Source organism: Anser cygnoides, chromosome 1 (genome assembly GCF_040182565.1).
Source record: "Anser cygnoides isolate HZ-2024a breed goose chromosome 1, Taihu_goose_T2T_genome, whole genome shotgun sequence".
Classification (NCBI taxonomy): Eukaryota; Metazoa; Chordata; class Aves; order Anseriformes; family Anatidae; genus Anser; species Anser cygnoides.
In genome coordinates this window covers 45079077-45095524 of record NC_089873.1, presented here as the reverse complement: position 1 = coordinate 45095524, position 16448 = coordinate 45079077, and the positions used below count along the sequence as shown (strand labels likewise).

The window sequence follows — 16448 nt, the reverse complement described above, 5'->3', positions numbered from 1 at the left end:
CTAATGAGAAGCAGGGGATTCAGTAAATTATGATCTCTTAGAGAAATGTCCAGAAAGAACACTCCACAAATAAGGGGGAAAATGCATGTACAGAGTCCCATTCTAATTTCAGCTATGTGTGCTTAAATCCAGAGTGGTCCATCTGCCCTAAGTGAAGCTATATCCTTCTAAAAACTGGTTCTATGGGAACAGAATCACTCACTAAATCTGAGTAGGTTTAAGCAAACTCCTATGCCATTTCTCTTCAGGGACAATGAGTCATAAATCCCCATGTACACAGGGAAATTAGCAAAACAAGACTGATTGGCAAAAACAATCCAATCTTGTCTCACCATAAAAGGAGCTGGTGGGATAAAAAACGTTTCCTCTGTGAAGTCCATGGACATCAAGATGCCAGAGCTCTGCACACAGAGCAGAACCTGGCCCAAGGAAAAACTTCCACCCCAGGGAAACAAGCATACCTGTGCATGCATGTACAAATGATCAGAAAGGCTTGATCAGGTGGACACCAGACAACACGAAGAGGAAACTGTCTCAAACGATCTAGTCATCTTTCCAAAGGCAGAGGAGGGCCTTCAGAGAAGATGCTTACATTTGTACAGCTACAGATTTCACCTCATAGCCCTACATGCTTGTTCCTCTCTTATTTTTAAAGAGCCTTCTTCAGCACATGAAATAATTAAACAAATCTAAATCCTTCCTTCTGTTGGGCAACTTGACATATACATGATTCATATTGGTTCTTCATGAAGTGGCCAGTACCACACAGATCCTTACTAAAAGCCAAGACTACCAATCAGATTTTCAGTCCTCTTCTCTCCTTCTCTGTCATTTCTGCCACTGGAACGCTGAAGGAAATGACTGTGAATACTTCTTTTAATGTGCAGGAAGACTTGAGACTAGGCCTATACATCTTTTTCCTTAACAGAGAGAATAATTCTCCTTTTGAGCTTGTGATTCACAGAGAGATGCTCCCAAACAACATTAGTCACGGTCACTACTGTCTCCTGGTCCCATAGAAGCAGGTGGTGTCTAGTTTCTTACCGCTCTGAAGGCTGCAAAGCTATCAAAAGCTACAGCCTTTTTAGCATCTCTGTGGTGTTCATCGGACCTCCAAAGCTGCAAACTCCTGGAGGTGACATGTGCCTTCATAAGGGCTTTTGTTTGTGGCCATCAAACAGCTGCCCACTCATATAAAAGGTACATGATAAAGGGTGCAGAAACGACGTCCTCACCAGGTCAGGATTGAAGTTTTTGCTGATCAGTCTATCCATGACCTAGATTTTCCTTCCTATCAAACAAGAGGTCTCTTGTGAGACACTCTTCAGGTTCATCTTGCTCACCTAATCACAGAAATGTAGGCTGCCAGAGAACCACATGAGATCATTTACTGCATTCTTCTGCTCTGAGGCAGGACAAGATAGAGACAGAAAAATACCCAACAGTGCAGGGTCTGTGTGTCCTCCAGCAAATGAGCCTCACCAGCAAATGAGCCTTGCCATGTCTCACCATGATAATGATTAGACAGCTCCCTACATCTATAACTGAACTATTTCTGCTTGAAAATTTAGCAAGATTTCTTCTTCGCCCTACTCACTGTGGACATGAAAGGCAATCAGCCATGAAGTCCTTTGTCAACAACCTTTTAGATGTCCAAAGATGTATCTTCTTCCCCTCTCTCTTTTTTTTTAGATAAAACAAATCTTATTTTTCCATTTTACTTTCCTCAATCCTTCTTCCTTTCTGTAGCTCCCTCCTACATCCTGAGGGAACCTTTCCTGAGCACAGATGTGCATAACACATCTCTGTGGTAAGCAGGGAACAGAGTCACACAAGTTCACTGATTTAGAAACTCACCTTATGTGGACTATGACCCAGGCTGAACACAGCTCTGGAAAGCCCATGCGGCAGCAAGCAGTGGGACCACTTTTCACCCTGTTGCAATGTTGCGGTCACTGAGACTGCCGACAGAATGTCACAGCAAATGGCCCCATTCCCAGGGAGCACTAACGTGTGCAGTGGTGTAGGGGAACAGGCTAGGAGCAGCCAGTCTGTGAACTTCTAATCATGGCTGCACCGATGGCTACAAGAAGTGGAACAGATGCTACTAATTGATTTTCAGGAGTTCAAAAGTCAGACAATGATAATTACAGGAGCAGCGGGCAAACATTTTATCTGCAGAAGGGGCGAGGGTTGGTATGGGCAGAGGATTAGTACATGCATCAGGGAGAATGAAGCTTTCGGCATAAGCTTCCCATCTGTCCCCTCTAAGATGTTTTGTAGTGCTACCCTGGACAAACCCATCACCTGGGGCTTTGCATCCCCAGCAAGGAGCAGGAGCTACTGGGTTATTCATGGGAAGAGATGCCCTGGGAAACTTGCAAATCAAAGGGATCTTTTGGGCAGCACAAGAGGTTGCTGTCATTAGCATGTGGAGAGGTGCTCCAAATCCCCAGTGACACATCAGAGAGAAGAGGCAGAAAAGCCTCAGCAAAACGGAGAAGCTGAGAACAACCGAGCGACAGAAGTGATGCAAAACTCACAATTCTCCTATGTTAATGACTATGCTTCAGAAGGGAAAAAGAAACAAAAAAATGTTTGATGGGTAGAAATTAAAGCAGAGAAAGAATCTCAAAGAGAGCCTCAGAGAACGTGAGGTCTGTGTCATCCCCAAGGTCACTGGAGGAAAGGGAGGCAGCAGACAGGAGGAGCTAGGAGCTAATGGGACATGACTGCTGTGCGTTGCCTCACCAAAGAAGGTGGATGTGAGCAAGAGCTGGAGAGAAGCACCTGCCAGCTCTCACAAAGGGATCACAGACCCCGAAATAAGTCCTCATCATATGTGGGATTATAGGAGAGTAGAGGAAAAAGGCAATCAGTAAAGAGAAAGCCTGGGTGAAAATTATTCCTACACAAACACCACAGACACAAAAGTTAGTGCAGTGCCTAGCCTTTGGCTTACCTTACAAGACCTCTGGCCTCAGCTCATTGCTGTAGTGAGGCAGGGCCATGGGGTAGATCTCCTTCACCAGTACTTGCATGTCTGTCCCTCTATAGTCAATACAACAGAGGCATCCAAGCACCCAAAAACACACCTAGACTACATCTGGCCAATGAAACCAGAGCTCTACTAATCAGCTAATTAAAAGCTAGTGAGAGAAGGCATGTAGCCTTCTGCCCCTAAGGAACAGTCATACTAAGAAGTGAATGAAGCGCAAAACATTTGTTATCATGAGATGAATTGTTACTCATAGCTGAAATAGCAGAAGACCTCGGGATACTGCCCCTTTCCAGAAAATGGTTCTTTTGTGATTGTCAGCTCTACAAGGCTTCAGTCTGTCTGAAGGGCACAGGAGATTTGTCAGCATCAGGGTCTGGGGACAGCCGTAGCTCTTCTGGAAAATGAAATCCTGTTCTGAAATAACTGGTGCATTTTTCAAGATTTTTCTTTCCATATTGGGATGAAAAATCAAAATCTCGGCAAATTTCACAGATCTGAAATATGGAAATAGATTCATTCACTGTCTGCATCTTTGCTGCTCAGAAAATGGAAGGCTTCACACCTGTTTTAAAGCTTTCTTTTCATATATATACACACAGCATGAGACATACACCTCCCAATCTATTTGCCGTCTTTCAAGAATCATCTGCACCACCCTGTACAGAGCAGCAAATTGTGTCACTAAATCCAGAGGAGACTAATAAAAATGATCAGAAGACTACAAAACATGACCTACCAGGAGACTGAACAAATTCTTGTTTAATCTACAGCAGAGACTGGGAGACAACATGATAGAAGCTTTCAAACATACATACGGAAGATAAAAAGAGAAAGAGAATAAACAATTCTCTGTGTCCACAAGGGAGATGCCAAGTAGTAATAGGCTTAAACCGCATTCAGGGAAATCTAGGGTAGACGTTAGAAAAACTTTCCAGAGTAAGGAGAAAGAAGCCATGGAAGAGATTGCCTCAGGATTTCACAGAGCATCGAAGGACTCTCAGAACAGGTGAAGCAAACATCTGTCAGGAATAATTTCAGTCTAGTTGATCCTTCCCTTGGGCAGAGGGAGGAACTAACTGACCTCTTGATGTTCCTTCCAGGCACGGCATCTGATAATGGATAAAAGTGTGCAGCGATGTAATTAAAGACTGAGCTATTGTGAATGCACACAAGTGGACTGAATCAGTGTTTCCCATGCAGCTGCTTTCATCCTTCATCTCCTACTGCCTTAGTGTTTGGGAAACTCTCCTGTTCTTTGTGCAGTTTCTCCTATGTATTACCTAGAAGGTGCTAGGACCAAACACCTTGCTAATTTAGCAAAAAATAGTGAGACTTTGGATGATTTTACACTGCAAAGCAATGAACTTACAAACTTATTTGGATTGTGTGCCAATACTATATGAATAATTTATGGTTTGTATCATGGCATTGCCTGGGAGCTGCTGTTAAGGGCCAGCATTCCACTTTGTCTGACTCTGTAAACATGGAACAAAATTATGATCATTGCCACAAAAGGCTGTTTCACCCTTACATTTTAATGCTTGCATTTCAGATGAATGGAGAAAATTAAGAACAAGGCTATGATGCTCCATCTATGAAATGTATTTTTCTGTGATCAGAGCATGATGGAGATGACTTCTGTGTTTTCCAGGAAGAAAACATTTGAACACCTCAGAGTTTGATTATAACAATCTGATCTTCCCACTGAGTGGGACCCCACTTCAAGGTAAAACATTTGTGTTTAGAAAGTGCTAAGGGCTTTTCATACAACTAATACCATAGCTCATTATGGTCTCATTTCAGTCCAGCTTCTACAAAATGAAGAGCTGTTCTGGCTTAATGCACACCAAGTGGTCCCCATAGACAGCAGGGATCAGGCAGGTCCTAGGTCCAATCCCCACCACTCAAGCCCACCAGCATCTCTTCCACTAATTGTCTGGCTCAGCTCAGAGACCCCAGATATTCTCTCACAGACTGAACAGGTTCTCTTACCGCTAATGAAAGACCCTGAGCCCTCATTGAGGGTGCAGCAGGGTAGTACATGTGAGAAGCAGGACGAAAACAAGACTATGTTTATCTGTGCCTCCTCAGAGGCCTGCAATGCATTCCAGCAACCGATTGCCCACAGCCTGCACTGCTAACAGTCCCTAGCTGGATTCATGCTGCAACTGCCTTGATTTCCTGCTATGATAATGGAGTTTTCCTCTGTGAGAACAAATCTGATGCTAGCTAGAAACAAATCCACTTTGCCTGGTGGGCTTTAGTGAAGTTATGCAATGGGCAGAGTTTGACATGAGATGCATCCCGGAGCAGTCCGTGCAATATCCAGCCAGCCTGCCTCCAAACATGTCCAAAGGTTGTCTGCACATGCTACTGCTATGCTGTATGTTTCCCCTTGCTCCTGTCCCACTGAGACCTCTGCTGCCAGGTACTAATGTGATGGCTCTTCTGCTTCCTTCAAAACTTGCTCCTCCAACCCTCTTCTGAATGCACTTCTCCTGACAGCCTTCTATTTCTTTCTCATTTCTCCATGAATTCTTCCTGACTTTAGCCATGCAGATTTCTTGCAAGTCCATAGAGGAGACAAGGAGCCAAGGAGAGAAGGGTTTCTCTGCCTGGTGGGTCAAGGGGACATTTTTCTAAGCCATATACATTATCGCATCCAGGCTGAGCTCTGCTTCATATCTGTTGAGTGCGTTGCTGAATTCTTCTTAGTTTTGCTCTGACTTCTCACCTCCATCAGTTTTTTATATCTCATAACTACCTCAAGCTACCCCCTCCACTTAGCTGATTCAAACCCTTTGGGAATGCTTGTTCTGAGCCTGGACCACTGACACTTATGTGGGAGGTGAAATGAACCAAAGCTTTGCACTAACACAGAAATCCACACCATTTCTAAAATGGTGGTTTGGGTTACATGCAAATTATTCAGATATATGCAAATTTAGATCTTTGAGCAACTTGGCATGATCTCATGTACATATCCTACCTAATGCACCATCCCATTGCAAATGACAGTGGCCAGATATATCAAGCACAGTTAACAGCTGCATATTACTAAGTGTGGCTATAGCTCAGTCACAGCCATTTAGCATACATAACTTCACTGCCTTCAAGCCGTGCAGAGAAGTATTTTCTGTCTCTGCCATTGAAACTCATAGCTCAAAGGAGGTCTTTTCTCTGAAAGGCAGGGAAACTTATGTTCAGAGGTGACAGAAGGGAAGCTGATTAATTCTTTATGCATGCTAATGGAAGAATGTAATGGCATCCTGCATGGAGATGACAGCAGCCTGGGTATTGGAGATACCAGTGGCCCAGGATGCAAGGAGGAGATTGCCAACTCTTCCTGAGTACAGAAGGCAGGAGGATTATTTGCTCAGAGCCTTCCTCCATCTTCCTCCTGTGTGGTACAGTTTGAGAATTATCAAAGATATCCTACCCTCTCCCACTTCCTCTCCTTGGTCAGAAGGATGATCACCAGCTTGGGATGCATCTGGTATCCGTCCTCACTGAATGACAGATTCCTGCCTTCAAAGGTGACATTGATCAGGTACCTGTAGGAGAGAGAAAAGAGCAAGAAGAACATTAATGCTTGGGAACTGAACCCAACACAAGAGCCTGCTTTCCCCTCTGCAGTTTGTGCCAGGACAGTAGAAGCACACTACAAACAACTGTTGTCCAGCTGGGGACAGCAGAGGAAAATCTAAGAGGAAGTGGGTGGTAGAAACAGGACAAATACTCCAGAAACTGGGACCATCAGTTGAGGCAGGGCCTCAAAGGGCCTAAGTTTCCCCCGTTTAGGACCAGGATAAAGAAGATGTTGGTGCTCACTGAATTCCTGAAAGCACAAGTCACGTGCATACACATGTGCCCACAGTCCTTGATTTCCCCTTTCCACAAAGGGCAGAGGGATCCATAGCAATTAGCTGTGTCAACATGCTCCACAGCCTACATTTTGCTCACTGTCCAAGGGGGATTTCACATCGCATTTGAGGACAGTGATGGCCCACAGGTAAAGCAGTGGATACAGCCTCCCCTGTTCAAACATGAAGGAAGCTGCAGAGAGCAGAGGAATGAGCACCTGTGAGTGCTCTGTCCTTATTAGAGCCAGCATGCCTTAGGGGGTCCAATGTGATCCTCTCAAGCAGCTTAGGAATAGGGCCAGGGGGTACTGGGATAGCCCAGTGAACGTCCTTTTCCCTAGGGACAGAGTCATGCCATGTACTCTGCAAGATCAAACTACAGGGTGATCAGCCCTGCAGATCCCTGCAGCCAATATTAACGATTCCCTTTGTCTGGAAAGGCTCCGTCGCTTCTGTGCAAGGCACCCCGCTTTGGGCCATCTCATGTCAGCTGTACAAATGGACTATTAAACAGTCCGGGCTTCAGTCTCATTTATCCTCAGGCCTCTTCACTCAGCTCTGGCAGTGGGGAAGACCTTTAAGTGGACCAAGATTACAGCTACACTCATTTCAAGGCCTTTCTACATTGTGAGAGCATGTTGAAGCGGTGTTGCTGTAAAAGAGAATCAAGTCTATTGTTTTCTTAACTGTCAGACCATCCAGAATGACACTGTGGGGAAGAGGGGGAGGCAAATATACATTTCACAGTTCATTGGCTTATAAGACATCTCCGTGGCACTCTGACAGTTTCCCCTGTTCATATATTTCACTTCAACTCACAATCCTGTTGCATGAAGTAGATTTTGCCTTTGTACACCTGCTCTAGCACCAGTGGCATCACATCACTGCGAGAGGCAGAGGTGAGCGAGCTGCCTGCAGGGCTAGCCCCAGGACATCGCCCGCCCCTGCTTCGCCCAGTTCTCCTAAAATTACACAAGCAGCATTTCCATTGCAGACACGAGAAGCTCTTCTGCTCTATTACACCACAACAATAGGAAATACTTCCTGATACCCAGCTTCAGTTTGTCCCTTGTGAACTCAATGTGAACCAATACGGGGGGGTGGGAGGGGGTGGCACTCAAATTTCTGTTCTTTCAAGGGGTTCACACATTCCACCCGTCTGCACACAGAGAAGTCCCTACTAATTTAACAAAAGCACGGGTAACAGGCAAACTTCTTCAAACAAATAGAAAAGCGGGTCATGTTTTCAGCTTCTTCCTTTTCCTGAATTCTTCTGTCCTAAGCCCACTACCCGACGAAACCCACCCACTATTTCCCCATATATGCTGTGACCTTCAGGGGATGTGTGCAATGTAGGGAACAGCCATACGGGAGCCTGGGGTGAAACACTGCAACAGGCCTATCTATTTTCACAGGCAGACTATTTGTCATTTCCCAAAAGCCAGACCCATTCAGCACCCAAACACTGAGCAAACCCCAAATCATCAGCCACCTGGAAAATCTTAGCCATGCAACTGTAATGGTGTAAAACATCGAGTGTTAGGATCACACATGCTCTTCTGGCTCTCCCTTCCCAGCTGTTTGCATTACTCTGGTACAGTGAATGCCAGACACAGACCGCCATGGGTATGTGCAGCCTACCAGACCTACAAAAGGCTTTGGCAGTGAGAAAGACCTTCCAGGGGACCAAGATTACAGCTACACCCCTTTCATGACTTCTCTGCACTGGCGCTCAGAGTTAACAACAAAGCAAGGCTCCGAGGAGATGAGGATGCCATTAGCATGATGAGAATTGCAGCTTTATGTGTCAGTATTTAGAAAGCAGTGCCAATATCTAATTAAACAAACAGCAATATTAGACAATTCTCGGTCCTCTTTCCCTTCCTACCCAAGAATGATGCCACTGTGGGAATCTCCCTTGCACAGCCTGACAAGAGTTCACATAAATCAGTGAGAGAGATGACACAAGAGGGTGTCATTTCTGTTCATTTTCCACTGGAAAGATTAGAACCACTAATAATAATCAAGGAGGGATCATCAGTGCCTCCGATCCTTGGAGCTGCCTTGAGATTTACACTTAAAGCGGCACTAAAATCCCTCACTTCGCACCTTAATGACTGAAATTAGCCTCCAGATTTGGTACAATAACTCTTCAGAGGGTTTTCTCTGTAACCCATTAGCAACATGTTTACCAAAGTTTGCAGGAGGAGAGCAGAAAAAGCAGCTCCCCCTGCAGCCTTCAAACATTCCCGCAGCTCACAGGGTCCTAAATTCTAGGGTTTGGGGCTAGTGGCACCCAAGGAGTTGCTGGGCTTGCTCAGGTGCACTGGGCTCCATCCACCCTCCCTCCGAGAGCCCAAGTTGGTGCTGGGCAGCAGAAGGCACGGTGTGTGGGTGCTGGGGGATGTGGGCTTCCCACAGTGAGATGGAGGCACACATGAACAGGCAACTTGCACGCCCATGGTGGCTACTGGCTATTCTAGCAGGGATGCTGGACGGGCCTGGAAGGTAGGTCTGGGAGTGGGACAGGGGCAGGCTGGAGCCAAAGCATCAGGGCTTGAAGGACTCCCTGGCAGCATGCTGCAAGGCAGCCCTGCTTGGGTGGGTCTGCCCTTCATCACTGGTATGCCAGCATGATCACTGCCTGCTCTGGCCGGGGGGATTTATTTCCTCCCTACAGCCTACAAGTGCACCAGTCCCTGGAGAGGCAGCCGAGGGGCTAGGAGACTCCCTGACACATCTGCACTAAGCCACACTGCACTGGGGCACAGCACGGAGGCAGCAGGCTGTGCTCGTGGGTGAGGTAACGCAAGATGAAGCTGTGCCTGTAAAACGCAGCGAGGGCTTAATTTGTGATTTCCTGAGTGTATGCAACTCCGAGACGGAGAGAGAAAGAGAGAGATTATTTTAATTAATCTCATTTGCTGGAATCACCTTTCAGCAAAGATTTTTGCTTGCACAGGTGTTTCTGGAGCTGCTCACTGCAAGCACAGAAGGGTCCGACCCCTCCCCAGCCCAGCGGAGGTGCAGTGGCCACAACGCCAGCACACAGCCACGTGGGAGCAAGATGCACATGACACTGTGGAAGCAGAGTGACATTGCGAGTCCCATGGTACAGATGAGCAGGCAGGAACAAAGCAGGACAGGACATGTCCTTGGGCACAAAGCAAGTCAGGCTCAGGGGGACTGGGCTCTGTGTTCTGACCATTAGGTAACATCACTCATCCTAGATGTGAGGTTGTCAGCCCTGTGAGCGAATGGAGAGTGTTTCCAGAGCTGGCTGGCATAGGAAATAGAGCATTAAAACCACATCAGATGGCCAATTTAGGACCAGCGGAGAGATTATGACATTTTAAATGGTTTCAGCTAGTGATGGGGAAAGCCTGGAGAGGCAAATGTGGCAGGCTGAGGGGATGTGGGGGAAGGCAGGGAGGGTGTTAACTGAGTCTTTCTCTGCCCTAGAGACAGCTCTGAAGGGGATGCATTTGAAATTAGCACGAACCGCTCTGACTTCTGCCTCCAGTGCACTGCAGGGAATCAGCTCCTCCTGAAGCTACTGAGCGTGTGGGCAAATTTGGGCAATGCCCTCGTTCAGTCCATAGCGCTCCCTGCCTCGCACGTGCACACGCACACACATGTGCATGCACACGCACTCCCTTGTGCCCTGTCAGTGCTTGTTACACTCTGATGCGACAAGCGGTCTGCCTGAAAAGGCACGATTATCCTAACATCGACCGCCTCCCCGAGTAAGACAGGTCATATAAATAAACCAGCCTCTCCACCGTCAGCATCAGGGAGTCATCTCTGCAGCCCAGCACACAAACAAGGCATAAAAGGAGAAATGGAGTGCAGGTGGAGGGTGGGGATGAAAGGCGACAGGACACCTTTGCCGGGGAGTATCTGCAGGGTAAAAGGCAGGTGGAGATTGCTGCGGGATAAGGGGAGGGGGACACAGACTAGCATCAGCCTCTTTGGAAACCCACCACAATGTGAAACACTGAGGCCAGTTCAGCAGCATAACAGCAGTGAGGGGAAGGCAGTGCTAGACCTTTCCCCAAAAAAATCTGCATGGTAAAATAGCCTTTTTATTTCCCGACAGACAGGATTAAACAGCCACTGGCCAGAGGTGCCTGCCCAGCCCCACTTCATGCCCAGGGAAGAGCACGGATGGTGTGTTGCTGCATCCCAGCACAGGTGCCCCAAAGCTCCAGAACACGTTCCCTGCCTGACGCAGCTCCTGCCCGCTCCACACGCCTGCTGCTAGACCAGGACAGACAGACAGAAAGGTGGGTGGCTCAGTGGACAGGCAAAAGGGGGCTTAGGACCAGCGTAGTTATCTGCAGATGGGAATTCTGATCTTCAGATGGCAAGTGATCGACAAACAGGTTTAACCAGCACTAACTCTGCTGTTAATAGCTTCTCTCATCTGAGACTGAAATAGTGTAGTTTTTTTTGTAATGAGAAAACTGCAACTGATCCCTTCAACTTCTAATTTAAACCTCCGTTCTCCAAACCCATGGGAAGCTTAAAATAATGCAGATATTATTTCTCCCCACTGTTGCTTGGCAGTTCTGTGGCTGCCTGTGCCTCAGAGGACAGCCAATACACGCACCGCAGCCACCCGGACCCAGCTGCGAGCACATGAGGTCCCTGAAGATACGGCAGTCCCCAGGGAACGCTGAATCCAATTGCTCATTCCCAAAAAGATGAGAATAGGCTCTTCATGTGCCCTCGATCAGACTTTCCCATCCTGATACCGACCCTGGCCAAGCCTTTCAAAGGCTGTCCCGTTGCTCCTTCCCCTGCGCTGCTCCTGCTGTTGCGGTGCTCGTGGAGCTGTGCGAGGCGGGCACATCTGGCCACATCCGTGTAACATCTGGCCAGTGTCAGGTACGATTTACAGTGAAAGGATTCCACGCAAAGGGCATGAGAGCAGCTGATTTAACATAATAAGGGGCATGGACTCTGTTCTTTCTGCGATGATGAGAACAAATTCAAAACAAAATAGACCAAAAAAAAAAAAAATAGAAGCAGCAGCTGACTGGAAAAACTAAAACTTAAAGGAATAGCATCCCGCTCTTTTTAATTTGCTCCTTTCTCCCTCACTGTCAGTGTTACCACTGACTCTGGGGAGATGTGCTGCAAGAAAGAAAGCAAGCGTAGAAAAAAAGACCAAACAAATTCCAAAATACGCAGGTATCCTACACCAGAAAATCTGTCCAGGCTCCAGCCATTTTGTGCTGCCGAGAACCAACCTGACCGGCAGGCTTAGAGAAACACACAGAGCTTGGGATTGTTTTCATTAAGCAAAAAGGTTAAGAGAGCAACTAGATTAGGAAATATCCCTCAGGCTATAAGATAACAGAGATATAAGAGATTAATATGGTTCCTTCTTGCCGTCCACAACTTTTTAAAAGACAAGAGGGCACATACTGGGCAGGAGTAAATATCCAGCTGATATCAAGGGGGTGATACTGTTTGGTCTGCTGAGGTTCTGGCCTCTTACCTTTAGGAATGTTGAATTTTCTCAGTGTTTGGTTCTGACCTGTGAAATATCTGTTTCTGGTGAAAGAGAAATTTCTGCTGATCTGTCTTTGCTGTTTCTCCATCATATTCGGCAAAGTTGTATTGAAAACAACTTTTGAAACGTACTTGTGTGCTGAAACTTCCCAGTAACACCTTCCATATACAGTGGAATGGTGAAACTTTTTCATCATTTCCCCCTCTTAAACATAAATGAAACGGTACTTACACTTTCCCTCCCATTTCGTCTATTTATCTGCCATGAATTTGTCACTTCAGAAAGACTCTGAGCTGACAGTTCCTGAGGACTGCTAATATATCTATCTGCAGAGTGTGCAGGGAGCCAGAGCAATGGCAGGGCCACTTTCCTACACGCATTGCTTGATCCTAATGAGTCAGGACCATTCCTGAGGATGAGAAGTTCACTTTCCACAGCCTATGCAGTCCCAGCTCCCTCCTGAAAATACTAAAAGGAAAGTCAAGCACTGCACCACAGGATTCTGCAGCACAGGCACCTGTCCAGTCAGGAAGTGGGGATCACTGCCCCACACTGGGAACTTGGGGTCAGCTCCAACCTAGGGCAGAAATGACACTAATGACACTTAGGTGAGAGGCTGTTTGTCCCATTTCTTCGGTAAGCTTCAGAGTTTCCAAAACAACATTTTTTTCCATGTACCTAATACTGTCACGGACCTGATATCTCATTTGCTTTTCATCCTCTGCAGTCAGTGTCTTTAATAGAAAGGTGGAAAGAGATGGTGTCCATCAGGTCCCGTGGCATTTCACACTCCTTTGCCAGGGTGCTGCTGACAGTACCAAGGCCATCCTTTAAGTGCTAGGTCTCTTGAAAGAAATACATGTATAGATTAGGATGAGGTGACCTGTTTATGAAGAAAAGGGCAGGACAAATCTTCATTTCCCTCCTGTTTGCTATGTCAGTCCCAGCAATACCTTGAAAAGCCAACCAAAGCCAAATTTCTCTTACACACTTCCTGACTAACCTATTTTGACAAATGCCGGAACCAGAAAAATTATCTATCAAAACCACATTTTAATGGGAAAGGGGGATAACAACTTGGCAACAACATTTTCTCATGAGGAGGTTAACGTTTTGTCAGAAAGACAGAACCACGAGATCTGAAAACTGTAATGACATTGGACAGAAAATGAAGCTCCTGGCATGGTTGTGCCCTCATACAGTCTTGTCCTTTGTGTGACACCTTCTACCCTTTCTTTTTTTGGACAAGAGTCCAAATGCATGTAATGGGCCACCATGAAAGAGTCCGGCAAGGACTAGCACCCTCTCAGCAAGGGAAGGGATATTACTGGAAATTCAATCTGTTCAGTTTTTGAGAAGGAGAAATACGAGCATAAAATTCCCGTGCTCCTAATCACGAGGGAGAGCAAATAGGATTTCCATGTCAAAATATTCCATTTTAAACCCAAAATATTTGATTTACAACTTTTGTTCAAAAACTATCAATTTTGCTGGCAAAATGACACAGTCCCAACTAGCTTGAGAATACACCTCTACACCTTCTGGCCTCACTGGAAATAAAACTGAAACAAGGAAAAGTATTAAGAACATATTCTGGTTAAAGCTGAAAACATCTATAAATCTCATAGGAAATCATCCTGTTCTCAGAAAGTTTTTTTTAACCAAAAAGCTTTGATAAAAATAAATATACTTCTGAATTGACTCATCAAACCTTTAAGTAATATAAAATAGCTAATAGAAAATAGCTTTAAGGTCAAAATTGTTACAGTGACTGGATAAAATAAAAGCTAAACATTCAGACCAAAGTTGTATCAAGCCACAGAGCTTTACTGAGTTACTAAATTCCTGCCAATTACTGATTAAATATATTATTTTTAATTTCCACATTTTCCCATCCTTCCTTATTCATCAAGAATGGGTAACATACCACTTTTCTCCAAAGCAAAAACATTGGAGAAAATATTCCAATGTATTTCTCCTGTCAGAAAGGACTACAAATCTGCTGTGATAGATTTACATGGGGCAGTAAAAGCACAGAAAATTACATTTGTCAGAACAGCTGACAATAGGTCATAATTAGGTCTTGGCATCCACCTAACAGGTCACTGATGGAAGCCATACCACTAGGAACGGTCAAATACTGAAAGGTTAAGCACTGTCGATCAGATCTGTTTATCCGTCTTAGGGCACAGTCACACAAACATCCACAGGACAAGCAGTCACAGGACAGAAGTCACATGGGGCTCTTCCCCTCGTGATTTTTCACCCAGGATGATGGTTTTTTGAGCTTTCTCAATCTGTACTGCCTTAAAAAATATCCCTGTTGAACTGCTGGCCTCATACAGTGAATTTAAACACATAGACAACAGTCTTACTTCTTTCTCTTAATCATTTTTGTTCCACATGGCTGTGGCCAAGCGGCCAAGTGAATGTATACCTCAACAGCCCCTTTCATTGTCTGAAGGAGACTTGTGTGCTGGAAGTTAACCATAAAGATATCTCCGTATGCACCTAGAGTTCATTCCAGTTTCTGTCCTGGACGTCAAGACCAATAAATGGGTGAGCACACCAATTTTCCTCTAGAGCTTTCAGGACTTTCTTGTTTGCAGAACTTCACCCCAGATCTGCCTGAGAGGTCCCCCTCACTGCTGCCAGAAGCCAAGCAAGGCTAAACTAACTGGAGAAATTGAAATAAATCCATTTATTATATTCTTTGGAACAGCAGACTAACTTAACTTTTTTGACCCACTAAAAAATTCCATTATTTGATGTTTATTGAGTGTTGAAAGCATCCAAAGTACTTGCAAGAACTATCAGAAATATCAGCATAGTTCAGCTGGAAGGGACCTACAGGGACCATTAGGTCCAACTGCCTGACCACCTGAGGGCTAACCAAAAGTTAAAGCATGTAATTAGGGGCATTGTCCAAATGCCACTGGAGCACTGAGAGGCATGGGGCATCAGCCACCTCTCTAGGGAGCCTGTTCCAGCTTCTGACCACCCTCATGACAAATATTTTTTTCCTAAGAAGAGTGAATTTGTGGCATTTACAAGAGAAGAGTCATTGCCTGGAAGGACACTTGGTCTGAAAACTGGATTTTCCTCAGTCCATAGCAGTTCTGCCAAGACGGCACCCTATTCGTTTCTCCCCTCCCCATCACATCTCCCAAGGGGAATCGATTAAAACAAACAAACAAACAATCACCCCTGTCAGTGACCGTGTAGGGGTTCGTTTGAATTCTGCTGCTCCTCCATTGTCAGAGGAGCTGCTCTCTGCTCACTCCCTCTCTCTTCCCTTTCTCTCCTCCGTGGGTTGATGTTTCCATGGAAACATGTTCTTTAGTGCCACTGAAATTACATCGCGTTTAAAGCATTAACCCTTCCTTGGGCTGAGGAAGGTCTCAGAACAATTTGGGTCTTTTTTAATTTTTTCCCTCTCCTTTAAACTTCCTTGTGATTTTTTTTTTCTCTTGCAGCATTAGGAAAACCTCATTCTTCCTGAGGAGACCTCCCAGCTAGCATCTGTCTGACGAGGGGTGCAGGATGCATCAGCACTGGGATAGCATCTAATTTAAGATTGCTATTTTCTTTTTCATTTATTTTTACACAAAGCCATTAACGCATTTCTCTCCACACAACCCGCAAACGGGGAAAATGCTGCAATAGCAAAGAAGCAGCAAGCCAGCCACAAGCTGGCCCATGGGAAGAACACAGCTCCAATTAATACCAGAGTCGAAGCACTGAAACTCCTCATAGCACCGCACTGAGCAGCAGCTTCTTCATTTTAAATGTCATAATCGCAGACCTCACCACTCCTCGTGGAGCCTGCCTCCTCTTCCTCTTCACAATCATGTCTGTAATTAGCCACTTTTGTCTTTAGCACTCCAAACACCACTGTAATGCTTGACGCAATCAGTACCCTCATCGCCACCAGCACCCGTCCTTCTGCCGCTGCTTCTCCACCCAAATTTCCATCTCTGACATCCTTCCATCGGCACTTTAATGCCAGCCACCAGTACTTCCAACAAAGCCATTACAAGGGCACTGCTGCCTTCATTGCAGC

At 45.7% G+C, this 16448-nt stretch overlaps 1 protein-coding gene across 5 annotated transcripts in view; it reads right to left on the bottom strand.

Moving 5' to 3' along the window:
- The window catches only part of GRIN2B (glutamate ionotropic receptor NMDA type subunit 2B), a 227733-nt gene that overhangs the window by 78845 nt on the left and 132440 nt on the right, over positions 1-16448 (bottom strand). For all 5 annotated transcript variants that reach the window (XM_066993879.1, XM_048053870.2, XM_066993897.1 and 2 more), the window contains one exon: positions 6441-6555. In XM_066993879.1, the coding sequence (XP_066849980.1) occupies positions 6441-6555 (115 nt within the window). The remainder of the gene's footprint in view (positions 1-6440; positions 6556-16448) is intronic.